Source organism: Apostichopus japonicus, chromosome 23, assembly GCF_037975245.1.
Source record: "Apostichopus japonicus isolate 1M-3 chromosome 23, ASM3797524v1, whole genome shotgun sequence".
Taxonomy (NCBI): Eukaryota; Metazoa; Echinodermata; class Holothuroidea; order Aspidochirotida; family Stichopodidae; genus Apostichopus; species Apostichopus japonicus.
Genome location: NC_092583.1, coordinates 1,260,600 through 1,276,359, shown reverse-complemented (window position 1 = coordinate 1,276,359; position 15,760 = coordinate 1,260,600). Strand labels below are relative to the sequence as shown.

Genomic DNA, 15,760 nt, shown 5'->3' with positions numbered 1-15,760 from the left:
TGATAAGTTGTACTATCAACAAAGTAGTCCGCGAATTATGTGAAAGTAAATGGTCTGATGCCATAACGGATGGCATCGCAGGAAGTCTTGAGGCGTTCCTTGGTCCCGAAGAAATAGCTTCATCTGGGACTATGTCTGAGAAAAAAAGTTATCATGTCGCTTGGTCAAACAACGCCATGGTTCGCTTGGATGTGTTCGCGACCAAATGTGTCCTAAGTCACATGGCTGGATTGTCAAAATCCAGCCAAATATTTGGCGGGTACATCATGGTAGCATCCGTTGTCGACATGCAAGAAATCAACTTCCAGGTGTTCCTTTGGGAGTTTTCAAAATTCGTAGGTCATGCAAAGAAGATAGATCCCAACGCTTTCTCCGCGATATTGTGTGAAATCAGAGAAGTGGGAAAGCTTGTAAAGGAGACGGGCTTGTTGTTTAATAAGGTGTCAGATATGATGCCGAAGATTGGAAAAAGCGAAATCGATGGAGAAGACTCCTTGGATAGTGGAAAAGTGTCTAGTGACCAAAATGTGTAGTGGCCAAACATGTTGTTTCAATACATTGCCATGTGGAGGTGTCAACCACATGATTATGCAGTTGTAAAGTTTGTTGGCGTTCTTCGAACGTGTCTGATATAATCAATGTTTCTTCCTTACGTTAAAGTGATCAGTTAAGCAATTCTAAAACTGGTATCAGAGAAGGGCTTGCATGGGCGTCCGCAAGGTGAAGTGGTTGGGGTGACGGGGGAGCAACAGGGCACAGGAAATCGGAGTATTTAAAACAAAATCAGAAAATATCTCAAAATGCTACAACTTTCTAATACATTTTCATTGAAAATTAATTCCTCTCTGAGATTTATTTTGCGCTTTTATGTCACTATCAGAGAAGTGAAAGTTAAAATATCACAACTGTCCTTAGAAAGCCCAACAGGGCTTAGATGGCCGCACACAGAGTAAATTCTTCTCTGTAGACTCAAGACATAGATAGAAAACAAAACTCTATCATTGTGAACACCTGTATAATGTCGACCTTTTTTTGTTGCTATTCATGACAATTGTACATACTACAACAACAGCCACTGTCCACTAGAAGAAAGCTCGACTTGGTTCACTTTAGAATAAACAATAACAAACGTAGTAACGCTCGAACCCCCATAGATTTAACACTGGCCTAAGTATAACAAATATCCCTGACTTAGGTATGACAGACTACGTTACACACACTCTCTCTCTCTCTCTGTTAAGTATTGTCTTGCTTTAATCTTGCAACAAGAGAATAAGTGGAAGTCTCAGAAAAGTTGCAGCTTAAGGGGGTGGGGTTCGCCCCCTGGACCCACTAAGGCTCTGAGATATGGTTTCCATAGAGTAATATAAGAGTACTTCCTTATTCTGTCATATATTTATGTGTTTCAAAATATCTCGCAGAGGTGAACAACTGTCTGAACATGCCACATCACTGCACCACAAGCAATAAAAGTGTAAGCAATCATCGGAAATACTTCCTATGCGTATGATTACATTACTGTAACTATAAAATGATCGTCACTTTGTTGGTTTAATTTTCAGAAGATTCCGCTTTTTATTGTGTTGATTGTGTGGCAGGTTAAACATATTTGATGTGACCATTCTGATTTGAAGACATAGATGCAAGGTTCTTTACTACTCTTATACTTCCTATTATATTCGTCTGTCATTTCCAAACAAATACTTTTTAATACCTCTAACAAGGTTATTTCATATTTCACTGCTTTTCAACTACATCTCTTACCGCTTTTCGTTTCCCCTGCTTCTTTTACAACATATTGTTGTGTTCCAAAACATGATTATTTTATACTTATCGGGTAGAACGGCATTTAATCAGTGCCATGATAATTATTCTTATTCTTACTTTTTTTGGGGGTGGGGTGGGGGAGGGGGTTCGTGGAATCATTTAATATGTTTTCGTCGAGTTTGCTATTAAAAAAAATCATATTGTGTAGATTTCTTAATCAGATGATTAATGACCGTTAATTACGTTCAACGTGTCCTTTCGAAATTGTAAATGTCAGGGTAAATTCTGACAGTCTGATAAACACTTAGAGCCGGCGCAAGATTAACTTGTTACTATATTCGCCAAAATCGAATGTGTGTCTATAGGGATCTGAGATGGCAAAGAATTGCTTCCTTTGGTAAAAAATTTAATGAGCGTTTGCTGGTCAAGTTGTGCCGGGACTCACTAGGTCGATTGAACCGTTAGTTGAATTTGTCGTATGTAACTTTACTACATTTGCCAAAACTGAATGGACTTGCTGACCATTTTTTTTATATGAATGTGACACGCTTTGCTATGGCGAGGTTTGACTTAATACTTTTCTTTTATTCGGTCAGAATCGTATCGTATTTGACAGAGAAGTTGTCTAACTTAATAATTGTCTAAGATTGACAATAGTCATTCAGTTATGCAATGACTTTGTGACCTTGCATAAAACTGCATGGGTCTATTTTTGACAAATACATTATGTTTTCTTGGTTGTTTGCATGCGTGTATTGAACTTTTGTTTCGATGGCTGTCGGGATTGTCGATCGGGTGAAATAGCTATTGGTAATTTGGTTTATGGTTCGCTTCAATTTTATGTTTAACCTTGTAGTTTGATAATCTTTAGGATTTGTCTATGTTTTTCATTATTTGGTCTAATTGTTATACCCAGTCTTATAAAATAAAGAATTTCTGTGTAGGAAGCATTTCGTATCAAAGGGGATGCTTCCTGTGAGTGGGGGAGTAGAGTTCTTATGGTCTCAATAAGAGTTGTAGTTTGAATTGATTTGAAGTTAAGAGTTGCAGTTCAGTTAACTAATTTTTATTGGTCCTATAGGACGTGGGATGGAGTCCGGAGGGATTAGTTTACTATAACAGTCGCTCGAAATTTAGCCGTGAACCTTTTATTACTTGCATCATAGTAAGCACATATCAATATATCATTTTAACTGGAACCGCTCGTCTGGTGTCTTCATTCTCGGTTCCGTGTTTAACTTGGGAACCTAACAATGTCACTCAGTTTTAATATGACTGGGAAACGGTATATCACGATAGCACTCAAATGCTCATATGGAATCATTAAAGGGTGTGAAGACTCGCGCACAAAGAAACGTCTCATGTCGCTCATCTGACCTAGTTTCGAATGAGGTGTATAACAGAAGTGTTAATCACCATGTCGAACCCAGAAAATACACACAGCTTGCTACCGTCGGTAATTAGACACTAGTGTACAGTCAATACATACAGCTACGGTCAATACCCACAACACAGTGTACATAACAGCGTGGACATCTCAGGTCGAGGTAAAAAATAACAAGGTATCACGTTTCATTACTGTCTGCATTCTGTAGCGACAAGAAGAAAACGTCATTTGCAAGCAATGGAAAGTGGTAACTTTTTCAGAGCGTGGCACGCGGTTTGGGGCGAGTCTTCAATGCCTCTAATGATGTTCAACAGTGGTGTGAATTGCACTCAGAAATGAATAAATGAATTATTCCAAGACACTACATATAGGCCCTACTTCAATAAAAAGAGTTGCTTACTCAGCTCTTCTCACGCTGCCGGTAATTGCTGCCAGTGAGTTGTCCATCATTCTACGTCGACCTATACACCTCGCCCCCCTCCCCCTCCTCCATGTTTCAATAAATGGCATCCTTAAATGAAACGCAAATAGTGACATAAATATACGCGAAGATCCACAAATACTGTTGATATTTGCTTTATAGAAGCAATTCAGGCTAAATGAGTCAAAATTCGCATAAATGTGATTTGTTTGAAAACTTCCATTCTTCTACAGGAAAGACAATCTTTGAAGTGTTACACTTAATTCTCTTCAAAAAAAATTTTGAAAAAAAAACTTTAATCACATAGGCCTTGTTCACATTTGAGAATGCATCGAGTTCGGATCCTGTTTTTCCACGATATATAGATAAAAAAAACTGACCTGGAAGCATTGAGAACGAAAGGTGGATCATGGAGCATTTATAGCTCCATGGGTGGATCAAAGACGAACAGAGAATATAACATAGTCACGAAAAGAGGCTGTGATTGTTTAAAATTCACTGCAGTTGTGAGAGTTTTGTTCAAGTAACCGGAGATATCGGGTCACTTGATCCCCCAAGCGTACACACTACAATGCCAGAATCCTCACCCAAAAGGGAGATCACGATTGCGAGGTCTGATCCTGAGCGCAACACGATTTTGATTGCCCTTGCGGTCAGACAGACCCCCGCTGAGCTCATCAGGGGTTACAGCTTTGTATAGCTCCAGCTCAGTGCATTTAATGATATTGACATAATGGTAGGCCCAAGGGCGGCGGAAGCACTTTTAATCTGGGGGGCACCGACATCAAAGGGCACTTTGCAGAAATTCAATTGGACTGATGTAGTCTTATATTTAGTAACCTTTATAACTCTTATTGTATTATCTTTTTCGCGTATACACATCACTCCATCAACGCCCCCCCCCCCGCCCTTTCATGGAAAAAATGCATACTAGCACTGCAATATCCAAAGTTGTATGCACGACATTCTGAGCGGAGCGCCACCATCGGTTGGCGCGGAGCGTACAAGAAAATTTTTGGTTTTACAAACCCCTCAGATGGCCGGAAACGGCCCTTCCCGAGTGTTCATTCTGGTTCCCTGGCCTCTTGCTAACTTGAGACACCTCAATTTTTATGTAGAAAAAGGGCACATTTTTAACCCTGAGGAAAAGTGGGGGGGGGGGCACGTGCCCCCTGTGCCCCCCGGTTCCGCCGCCCTTGGGTAGGCCATTGTGATAAGCCGCGCCCCGCTGTTCGGCTAACTGGATGTGCGTTGAACAGTTGTCGTCTGCCACTGCTTGAAGTGCGCGCGAGATGTGAAGTTTACATAAAAAGGCAGGGGAACCTTTAGTGGGTGACATAATGAGTGTGCTGAGACTGGAGATATAGGCGTGGTTAAAACAATGTGAGTGGGCTTTAACGTGCTTCCAGGAAGGAGCTGGATAAAGAAATACATACGTGTTAACCCACCCCTATAATTTATGATTATTTAGTGTGCTGAGGATGGAGCTAGCGCTCTAACCCCTGATCGCTGAGTTCAAATCCTCGTTGCGTTGTCAATGTGAACAAGACCTTCAACCTCCCTGGAAAATATTAATAATTACAGTAATTACAACAATAATTACTCAACTGAAATCTGAGATCCTTGTGCACACAAAACGGCGAAGCCCTCGCCAGCTCATCCCACGTGTTTACCTGTTTATTATTTCATAACTAAAGAAAGAATTATATATATTCGTCCCAGGGGCGTAGCTGTAGACTGCTGTTTTTGTCCAATGTTTCTCTAGGGGAGGGGCATGCATCCCTTTTCTTACATCATTGATCCATCTAAACGTCATCATTCCGTTACAATAGATGTATGTGTATAACTAGTGTATGGATCTGAACACAGACGCAGAGCCGTATATTTAGATATACCAGGGAGTTGTTATGGAACAACTCCCTGGATATACGGCTCTGCACAGACGCTAGGCGATGCGCCCTCAAATGCTGTAGCCACGCCCACCTTGAAATGAGGTCAGAGCGTTGCGTATCTAAGTTGGTCACGTGACACTCTTGGGAGAATTGACTGCACAACAACTTAACCGAACGCACATCCAAGAAGAACTTGAAGAAGGCCGAGGCACCATAACCTGTGTCTTACCAACACGACCTTAACTGCAAGTTTTGACGGATGTTATTGTAGCCTTTGGCTCATTAATTCATCTTGATTTTAAGTCCAAACAACCGTGAACGGGAATGAAGAAAAAGAAAACATTACGAATGATGCCTTGGTGGTTAGACTTAAATTAGCTGATGTGCTACTAAGCACTGCAGTGTTACTGTTACTTGTTAGTATTCTTACTTGTTACTTGGGTTACTTGTTAGGTTACTCTTACAAACGAGGTTCAGCCGTTAGCGTTACTACTAGTATAGTCAGTAGTGCGAAGTTCGGCATACTGCGAAGTTCGGGCACCCTAAGAAATACACGATTTTAAAAAGACAACTGACAGGAAGAGCCAAATTTCACCAAAAAGTACGAAGCTACAGTTATTTTCTCTCCAAAATGACCCGTGTGCAAGAAATTACTTACATATTTGTCAATAAAATGACGAAGATCTATGAAGTCTGTTATAATTACTGAAAAAGCAACTGCGCCACAATTTTATCACCAGCGCCACACTGTGGGTTGCGTGTCCGAACTTCGCAATACTCTAGCAAGAAATACCAGTTCCACAATCACGAAGAATCTTCTTGGAAAACAACGTGAAAACAGTTTGCAGGAAAGAAAGTTTGGCCGTGTATCGTACTATAACAAAATTCTCCCACCATATGAAGTATATTTTCAAATGATTTATACCAGAAGATTTAGTTTTGGGGTGTTTTAAGTCTTAAGTGGCCGAACTTCGAAGTCACCATCCTACTAGTGTTAGTGTTAGATGCTGACTAGGGCAATTGCAAAGTTCTTTTAAGTTTTGAGTAAGCCCAAGACCATCTATCATTCAGCAGTGTGTGTGTTTGGATATGAACATGTCGCGTGTTTAGCTTGCCGATAGTAGCAGAATTGGTTAGACTGAACTCCAGTTGGTATGGCATGTATAGCCAGCGTTATATTTGCCTGAATAACCATGTGAAAATAATTAAACAGATGTAGGTTAGGCTTAGCCTAGTCCCAGGCTTTTGCCCATTGTGCAATAGAAAAGCACGATATTACTGCAGGAAGCCTAACGAAGGTAACAAAGTATACTTTATGTAGCAAACATAGGTCTCACTTACTCTAAGTTACTAGTCTAGGCCCAAGGACTAACTACATCAGATTTGGTTGTGTTTAGTCCATTCATGGTTCAAAATTTGCTAATCATCTTTTTACTCAGACACCATAAAAACAAATAGGCTACTATATGAAATAGTCTAGACCCTAGGTTATGTGACTTAAATGGGAATATGACTATGAGCTCTAGACTACTATGCCTATAGGCTAGGCCTATATATTACAATATAGTCTACACCTGATCGGCGTAGTGTGGAATCAGGGTAGTATACACCTATCAAAATTAGGTGTCTCCAGGTTTAACATTCAGCTTTCATTGCCTTGGTCCATGCTTTCTGTAAGAAAGGTAGTTGTTAATCCCTAACAAAGAGATGGCCATCTCTGGTTCAAAAAAGACATGACCAGTGAAATTCATTGATTTCTTAGATGCTCTGAAGAGAATTGACATATTTTTCTAAAATAGTGCTTTTTTTTTGGGTGTCGTTGTGTGTGGGGGCAGGGGAGGGAAGGAGTTGATTCTGTAGATGTTGCAGAAGCAAGAATTAAGTGTGAGTTCAATTTCCTCTGCACTTTATCTGTCCACCCGCGGTACAACACAGAAGCATTTGTTATCATTCAGGAATGTGGCCCATATAGGCCTAAGTACTGCCTTGTTCCATGCTACCAATCATCCATCTTCTGAGCTACCTCCAACTTTCAAAAGTTTTGCTTTCCCCTGCACCCTCATTTAAAGCAAGCTAGACTCCGCCACATATGTTTTTTGCGTGACAACCATTCCCTTCACTTTGAAGATTTCTTACAGCAAAAAATAATACTCCTGTGTTAAAGAGATGACTCATACAGTGGCTAAGCTTCTTCCATGGAGCTCTGTGAAGGGCCATGTGGAGGTTCTACTGAAGAAACTGGACCCTGAAGATGTCATGGTCATGGTCCCCTATGGTCTGCAGGTAAATTATTAATTACTAAGCATCCCCGATCAGAAAGGAGAAAAAGGGAAAAAAGGAAGAAAAAAATAACATAATTATATCTTCTAGATCCCCAAGGCACCAACAGCTTGTTCTCTCTGCCCCTTTCTATTGACTTTTGCAGACACAACCTGGAATTTATACAAAGGTGGTATATATGTCTTGAAGACTTCGTGGAGGTTCCCTTGATATTTGGAGGCCCCCCCCCCCCCCCGCCCTCCTATGGGCACATGCTTCATTTGCCTATTGGATAATCCAACCCTAATTATTGGTATTGATAAGCATTTAGAGAATTTACTGTAGAATTATTATTATGATTATTTTAATTCTAATTTTATCAAAATGCTGCCTGCATATTTTCCCTCTGTGAATAAGTGAGTTTTAACATATTTTGACCCAAAAAAATTAAACACATATTAACTTCAGTCTGCTGTTGGCAGATGCAAAATACCACAAAGTTTGAATAAAAAATTCATATCTTCTCTAAATACAAAATGCTATGAGGACATGACTTTGATTACAGATGCGAACAATTTCAACCAGATTTTATTTTGCAATGAACTGCATGCAGGCACCAACATATTCCTTGAGCATCAAATATTAGTATGATTAATTCACATCTCGGGGCAATCCTTCATCTGTTTTATCTATTGTCGTTTTTTGTAGCTTGTTCACTCCTTTCGTCACCCTCATGTCCTGCGATGCATGTCCTTCTATCACTCGACTAAAGGAAACACTTTCGTGACACACATCGACTCGGGGGCGAGTCTTATCATGTACACTTGGACAATCAGCAGTTTAGATGAAGTCAAGGTAGAGTGCCAAAAGTGAGTAGGTTGCATTGGTGTCAGTCCAAGCTTTGAAAGTGGCCCAACCTTCCTCTCTGTCTGTCTACTGAAACATAGGCCTATGATTGTGATATCAGAGAACACAGTGATACGGTTTCTATTTACCAGATATGTTTGCATCAATGGGTCAAAGGTTCAATTTCGGGGATTGCTTTTTCATATAAGCCCTTCTATAAGAGATAAGTATTTCAGTATTTAATAACCCCAGTGTCTTTGCATTGAAAAGCGTCTGTGGCAGTTAACATGATTAATGAGGCAGCGGGTCTAACAGGAGTTAAGAGTGTGAAAACTATGAGTTTAACTTAATTGTTATCATGGAAATTATACACAACGAATTTTGTCAAACCAACTTTGGGTGATACCTCCATGCTGCAGAGTATCAATACAGTGATACTGTACCCTATCATCATGTACCATGAACACCTCATCAGGAAGGTTTGGCGATACCTCCATGCTGCAGAGTATCAATACAGTGATACTGTACCCTATTATCATGTACCATATACACCTCATCATGAAGGTTTGGTGGTACCTCCATGCTGCAGAGTATCATTACAGTGATACTGTACCTAGCTATCAGTATGTACCATATGCACCTCATCATGAAGGTTTGGTGGTACCTCCATACTGCAACTAGAGTATCATTACAGTGATACTGTACCCTATCATCATGTACCATGAACACCTCATCAGGAAGGTTTGGTGGTACCTCCATGCTGCAGCTAGAGTATCATTACAGTGATACTGTACCTAGCTATCATCATGTACCATATACACCTCATCATGAAGGTTTGGTGATACCTCCATGCTGCAGCTAGAGTATCATTACAGTGATACTGTACCTAGCTATCATTATGTACCATATACACCTCATCAGGAAGGTTTGGTGGTACCTCCATGCTGCAGCTAGAGTATCATTACAGTGATACTGTACCTAGCTATCATCATGTACCATATACACCTCATCAGGGAGGTTTGGTGGTACATCCATGCTGCAGCTAGAGTATCATTACAGTGATACTGTACCCTATCATCATGTACCATATTTAAGGTTTGGTGGTACCTCCATGCTGCAGAGTATCATTACAGTGATACTGTACCCTATCATCATGTACCATATACACCTCATCAGGAAGGTTTGGTGGTACCTCCATGCTGCAGCTAGAGTATCATTACAGTGATACTGTACCTAGCTATCATCATGTACCATATTCAGGGATGTAAGTCTTCCGTATTTTTACGGAAATCCGGTTTTTTTTTCAGGGATGTAAGTCTTCCGTATTTTTACGGAAATCCGTTTTTTTTAATTCCAATAAAGTTCCACAAAATTGTTTGAATATCAAAGACACAACGCGGCAAAAATGCCTGGCCCGTTGCAGCAAGCTAACTTCAACTTTCACTCATCGATCAATCAAAATACCATTCCTGTTTCGCATCATCGCATTGCACTGTACAACATTGTGCCATGTGAATATCGTTGCGTACGTGCGAACTTCAAATCGCCATAGCTCATTTCTGTCGTTGAAAAACCTTGCCTAATTCACGTTGATTGGACTGCTAATTGATATCTTCGTAACTGCTGGTGCTCGACATAACTTTCGGAATTAACGCTTGTGATATTTGTGAGCGGCGGAAATCTACGGGATACGCATATGAAAGTCGATATTTGTGATCGCATTCGAATGTGAGACTGTTTTTTATTCCGTAGTTCGCTGCGACGTATTCGTAACTTTGAGCTAGCCTAACATAACGATAGTGTGTAAGTAGTAAGAACTAGGGGTAAGATGTGTTAGCGCTAATACTTCTGAGCTAGCCTAACATAACGATAGTGTGTAAGTAGTCAAAGCTAGGAGTAGGATGTGTTAGGACGGCATTCACCCGGGGTCTCCGAATAGTTTTCCGTTTTTTTTTTTGGCTGCACTTACATCCCTGCATATTTAAGGTTTGGTGGTACCTCCATGCTGCAGAGTATCATTACAGTGATACTGTACCCTATCATCATGTACCATATACACCTCATCAGGAAGGTTTGGTGATACCTCCATGCTGCCGCTAGAGTATCATTACAGTGATACTGTACCTAGCTATCATCATGTACCATATACACCTCATCAGGGAGGTTTGGTGGTACCTCCATGCTGCAGCTAGAGTATCATTACAGTGATACTGTACCCTATCATCATGTACCATATTTAAGGTTTGGTGGTACCTCCATGCTGCAGAGTATCATTACAGTGATACTGTACCCTATCATCATGTACCATATACACCTCATCAGGAAGGTTTGGTGGTACCTCCATGCTGCAGCTAGAGTATCATTACAGTGATACTGTACCTAGCTATCATCATGTACCATATACACCTCATCAGGGAGGTTTGGTGGTACCTCCATGCTGCAGCTAGAGTATCATTACAGTGATACTGTACCCTATCATCATGTACCATACTTAAGGTTTGGTGGTACCTCCATGCTGCAGAGTATCATTACAGTGATACTGTACCCTATCATCATGTACCATATACACCTCATCAGGAAGGTTTGGTGATACCTCCATGCTGCAGCTAGAGTATCATTACAGTGATACTGTACCTAGCTATCATCATACACCTCATCAGGGAGGTTTGGTGGTACCTCCATGCTGCAGCTAGAGTATCATTACAGTGATACTGTACCCTATCATCATGTACCATATTTAAGGTTTGGTGGTACCTCCATGCTGCAGAGTATCATTACAGTGATACTGTACCCTATCATCATGTACCATATACACCTCATCAGGAAGGTTTGGTGATACCTCCATGCTGCAGCTAGAGTATCAATACATTGATACTGTACCCTATCATCATGTACCATAAACACCTCAACCTGAAGGGTTTGGTGATACCTCCATGCTGCAGCTAGAGTATCAATACCTTGATACTGTACCCTTTCATCATGTACCATATGCACCTCATCATGAAGGTTTGGTGATACCTCCATGCTGCAGCTAGAGTATCATTACAGTGATACTTAACCCTAGAATATCCTGTTCTTTACACCTGATCAGAACCACGGCAGTGTGATATTTTAAGCTCCTCTCATAGTTAGTCACTTGGTCTGTACGTACTGTTTTGCTGTTTCAGGTCAACTCGATCTGAAGATATTTGTTAATGTCTCGTTCCGACAGCTCCCACAATTTTGAACTGGGCAGATTAAAAATGCAGCGATTAGTTGGCAAGTTTTTGAAAAGGCAAGGTGTCGTCATCTAATACTAGAAAGTCATGGTTGGTATAAGTCAATCTTATTTTTTGGCTTCTCAGGTTTCGGATTTACACGGCCATCAATCATCTACTTAGTGTTCCTCAACATCGGGTAGGTTTAACTGTTCTGAATCTTTGTAAATTAAGTTTCAGTTTATAATTACTCTCTTTAATAAATATCAAAGAGATGCTGGTTAATTGCTATCAAACATTTAGGTCGTGTCTTAACCGTGACTCAAAATAGGTATTATAACTCCAGTAGAAGGGTAATTAAGTGAGGGACCAAGTGACAAAAAGATGCGACTCACCTATAAATGTCCTCATAAGAATGTCGCCTAGACTCACTTGCAACTTTTAATTTCTTGTCAAATTATGAAATCGTATATGTGACTTTGAAATTATTCAGATTAATTGTGGCATAGCTGGGGGGGGGGGGTCTTTTATGAAGACAATGGCGTAACTATACCAAAGTCCTTTTGTTGTCAAATTGAAGCACTTGTGAAATTAATCTTGGCATAATTGTCTGCTTCCCTCGCTCAATCTCCTAGTGGTCCTATCCAGCTTCCTTTCTTTAGAAAACACTTTAAGTTGAATCCTTCTTGCGTAATCTGCAGCACTTTTGAGAAGAGCGGGCTACGACGTGTTTGGTCTCATTTTGTACAAGACCTAGTATACACACTGATAGATTACAGCTCGAAATCGTCAACTTTGGAAAAAATGTCGTATTTCATGATCAATTCTACCATTTGACATACAGGTTTTCATCGGGTTCTGTTCTGATATGTCGCTAAGAGTCTTTACAGATGTCCTCCATAAATGTTCAGAACTTTCCAAGACAGAAATACCAACCTCTGTTCTGTGGTAAAGCAACTGTTCCAATTATTATTTATTTTTTTAAAGAGAGAGATACTCCAGAGGTAATTTTTTTGTGACAAGTAGTGAGAGGGAAATATAGAGGTTTTAATTTATATAAAGAGAGGAATGTGAAACTCTGTATACAATTCCTACATGCCAGTTTCAAAAGGTATGGTTTGTTTGACGTCTGCATTTATATGTTTATTACCAAAACTGTTCATCTTTGCAAATCCAGTTTTTCTACTTTCAACATTGATGGATCAGAAAATGAATAAACAGACAAATTTTCTGGTATTTTTTAAACTTTACAACTTTTATACTGCAAGTTAGATCCATACCCCCCCTCCCCCCCAAAAAAAACAGAGGCATGGATGGTGTGAAAAATAAAACAACAGTCAAATGTTTTAGTCAAATTGTGGGTGGCATCACTCTTGCCCCTGTGATATCACTCTTGCTTGCTTCCGCAATGCACTTAAATTGTTATAAAACTTGTAAATTTCGAAAAAACATATCTCCAAAGAAATATTCATACGCGAGGTTCTCTTCTACAGGCCAATTATATATTTTTCTCTGAACTGTCATTTTAATTCGCTTCACGAATGGAATAGGGAACTCAGCCCTGTGTGATCCAGGCATGAGCTTTTTCCGCGAATTCGCGGAATATCTGTGATTTCTTTTCAACCTCAGGGACAAAAACTATATCCTAACACACTGTAGCATACGTAAACTGGAGCCTATACCGCAATTTTTGCAAAGTTCCATGATTTTTTTTTTACCCCATGCTCATCCCTGGTGATCACTTCCACTCAGTTGGAGCAGTTTGATCTCTCTTTCACCGTTTCTTCCTCGGTGGTTTCTAGCGAGAAGTCTCAGGACCTTAACTATGTTGTTAACGTAGCATTGAATGCATAGCTAGTCTCAGGATAACACTCATCGAGCACAGTACTTTGTAGCCTAAGATACAGTCTCTTTTTGTTGCTGTTGCATATGCAAATTGCATTCATTTCCAGTATTAAATGTAACGTCATTGGATCTTCCAAAACCGTTTCTGAAAATTGTTTCTGCCCGCACAGTATGGCCTACAATGAAGACATGGACGAACTAGTGACAGGAGGACACGGCTCTCTGCAAACCTGGAAAATGGCTCACGTTGAGGTATCGGAATGTGACAATTGAAGTTATCAACTTTTGTCACTGGCTAAGTAACTCATTCTGTGTCCGGGGTGGTATGGCCTACAGGGTTTAAGAGCTCAGAATCGTGGTTGCCAAATAATGTAAGGGATCCAAGGCGTGGACAGAGTTGAGACTCCATGAGTGCAGATTTCCAATTGGCAGTAGCATCGCCAGGGCATGGTCTGGGGGGGCACGTGCCCTCACCATAAAACAATCATGCCCCCCAGGTGCCCTCCCAGATTCAATTTGTAGTGTTAAAAAAAATACTTAAACAAAAACTTGATCTGCCTGAATTAAAACCATAAATATCGGAGAGACTAAGCCTGAAAGTTGCAAAATTTAGCACCACCCAAGGACACTTACTTAATCAAAAATTTCTCAAAGGGGGAGGGGCACCCCCCTTAGACCACTCCCCCAGGACAACATTCACAACTTAACATTGTGCCCCCTAATTAAGTGCTGTGCCCCCCCCCCCCCCCCCCCCAAGATTGAAATGTCTGGCAACGCCACTGCCACTGGGATGCGAAGGATGCTAGGTTTGTCCAAAAGCACTGATTCACTTGGTGGCAAGTTACATTATGGTCATAAACCGGTCACTCCTTGTTATGAGCATTAATGTGTACAAATCTGGGTAGCATTAGATCTGAGATTCAGTTAAACGTGAAAGTAACGTTAGGCTACTATTAATGCCACTCTGTCCTAACCCATTCATCTTGGTAGCATTTGTTCTGAGTTTCAGTTACGTGAAAGTTAGGCTACTATTAATGCCACTCTGTCCTAACCCGTTCAGTTGGGTAGCATTAGTTCTGAGATAGAGTTAAACGTGAAAGTAACATTAGGCTACTATTAATGCCACTCTGTCCTAACCCATTCATCTTGGTAGCATTAGTTCTGAGTTTCAGTTACGTGAAAGTTAGGCTACTATTAATGCCACTCTGTCCTAACCCGTTCAGTTGGGTAGCATTAGTTCTGAGATTCAGTTAGGTGGAAGTAACGTTAGGCTACTATTAATGCCACTCTGTCCTAACCAATTAATCTGAGTAGCATTAGTTCTGAGATTCAGTTAAACGTGAAAGTAACGTTAGGCTACTATTAATGCCACTCTGTCCTAACCCATTCATTGGGTAGTATTAGTTCTGAGTTTCAGTTACATGAAAGTTAGGCTACTATTAATGCCACTGTCCTAACCCATTCCTAGGCTCTTCCCTGTTCCCATCCTACCACCCTTGTACCTTATCAGTGTTAATGTATCATTGTTTACTTTACTACATACTATCTGGCTATAGAATGAAGGCAAACTGGTTTGAAAATGCCCACATTACAACTTTGATATCTTTCAAACATAAAATCAGAATCTATGTGTGAAACCAGTAGAAACTTTTCAATATCCATTTTAGAATAACAATAGAACAAGTTTCTCACTGAATTCAAGGTGTCCCTCTCGATCATGTCTTAACATGCATATATTCGTTTTGCAGCTCCGCGACCCTTTGACCCCGGGCAGGCCCATCGACTGTGGCATCAGGTCGGAAGATTGGGTTCGTGACATTCGGGTCTTCCAGAAGCAGAGGCAGTTGGTGGCGCTCTGCAATGAAGGGATTTATATGATTGATTACGTTACCAATCAACAGGTGTTCCACATGCCAAACTGGCACGACACTGCACTGACAAGGTATGTATATATATATATATATATATATATATATATATATATATATATATATATATAGATATACATACCTTGTATATATTTATATATATATTTTCACAATGCGACTGGTCAACCATAGTTTGTTGTCTGTCTGTTTCAAAGGACACAAATTTGTAAGAAAAAGTTAAAATATAGATAATAAATGGTGAAATTTAGTCAAAACAA

At 40.3% G+C, this 15,760-nt stretch overlaps 1 protein-coding gene across 4 annotated transcripts in view; it reads left to right on the top strand.

The window, feature by feature from the left end:
- Positions 1-5,613: 5,613 nt before the first annotated feature.
- LOC139964798 (uncharacterized) overlaps positions 5,614-15,760 on the top strand; it is a 46,359-nt gene continuing 36,212 nt past the window's right edge. For 3 of the 4 annotated variants that reach the window (XM_071966770.1, XM_071966769.1, XM_071966767.1), the window contains exons 1-7: positions 5,614-5,883; positions 7,595-7,750; positions 8,435-8,595; positions 11,917-11,968; positions 12,614-12,717; positions 13,785-13,866; positions 15,363-15,556. In XM_071966770.1, coding sequence (XP_071822871.1) covers positions 7,634-7,750; positions 8,435-8,595; positions 11,917-11,968; positions 12,614-12,717; positions 13,785-13,866; positions 15,363-15,556 — 710 coding nt within the window. In that variant the 5' untranslated portion in view covers positions 5,614-5,883; positions 7,595-7,633. The remainder of the gene's footprint in view (positions 5,884-7,594; positions 7,751-8,434; positions 8,596-11,916; positions 11,969-12,613; positions 12,718-13,784; positions 13,867-15,362; positions 15,557-15,760) is intronic. The other variant, XM_071966768.1, reaches the window with a different exon arrangement.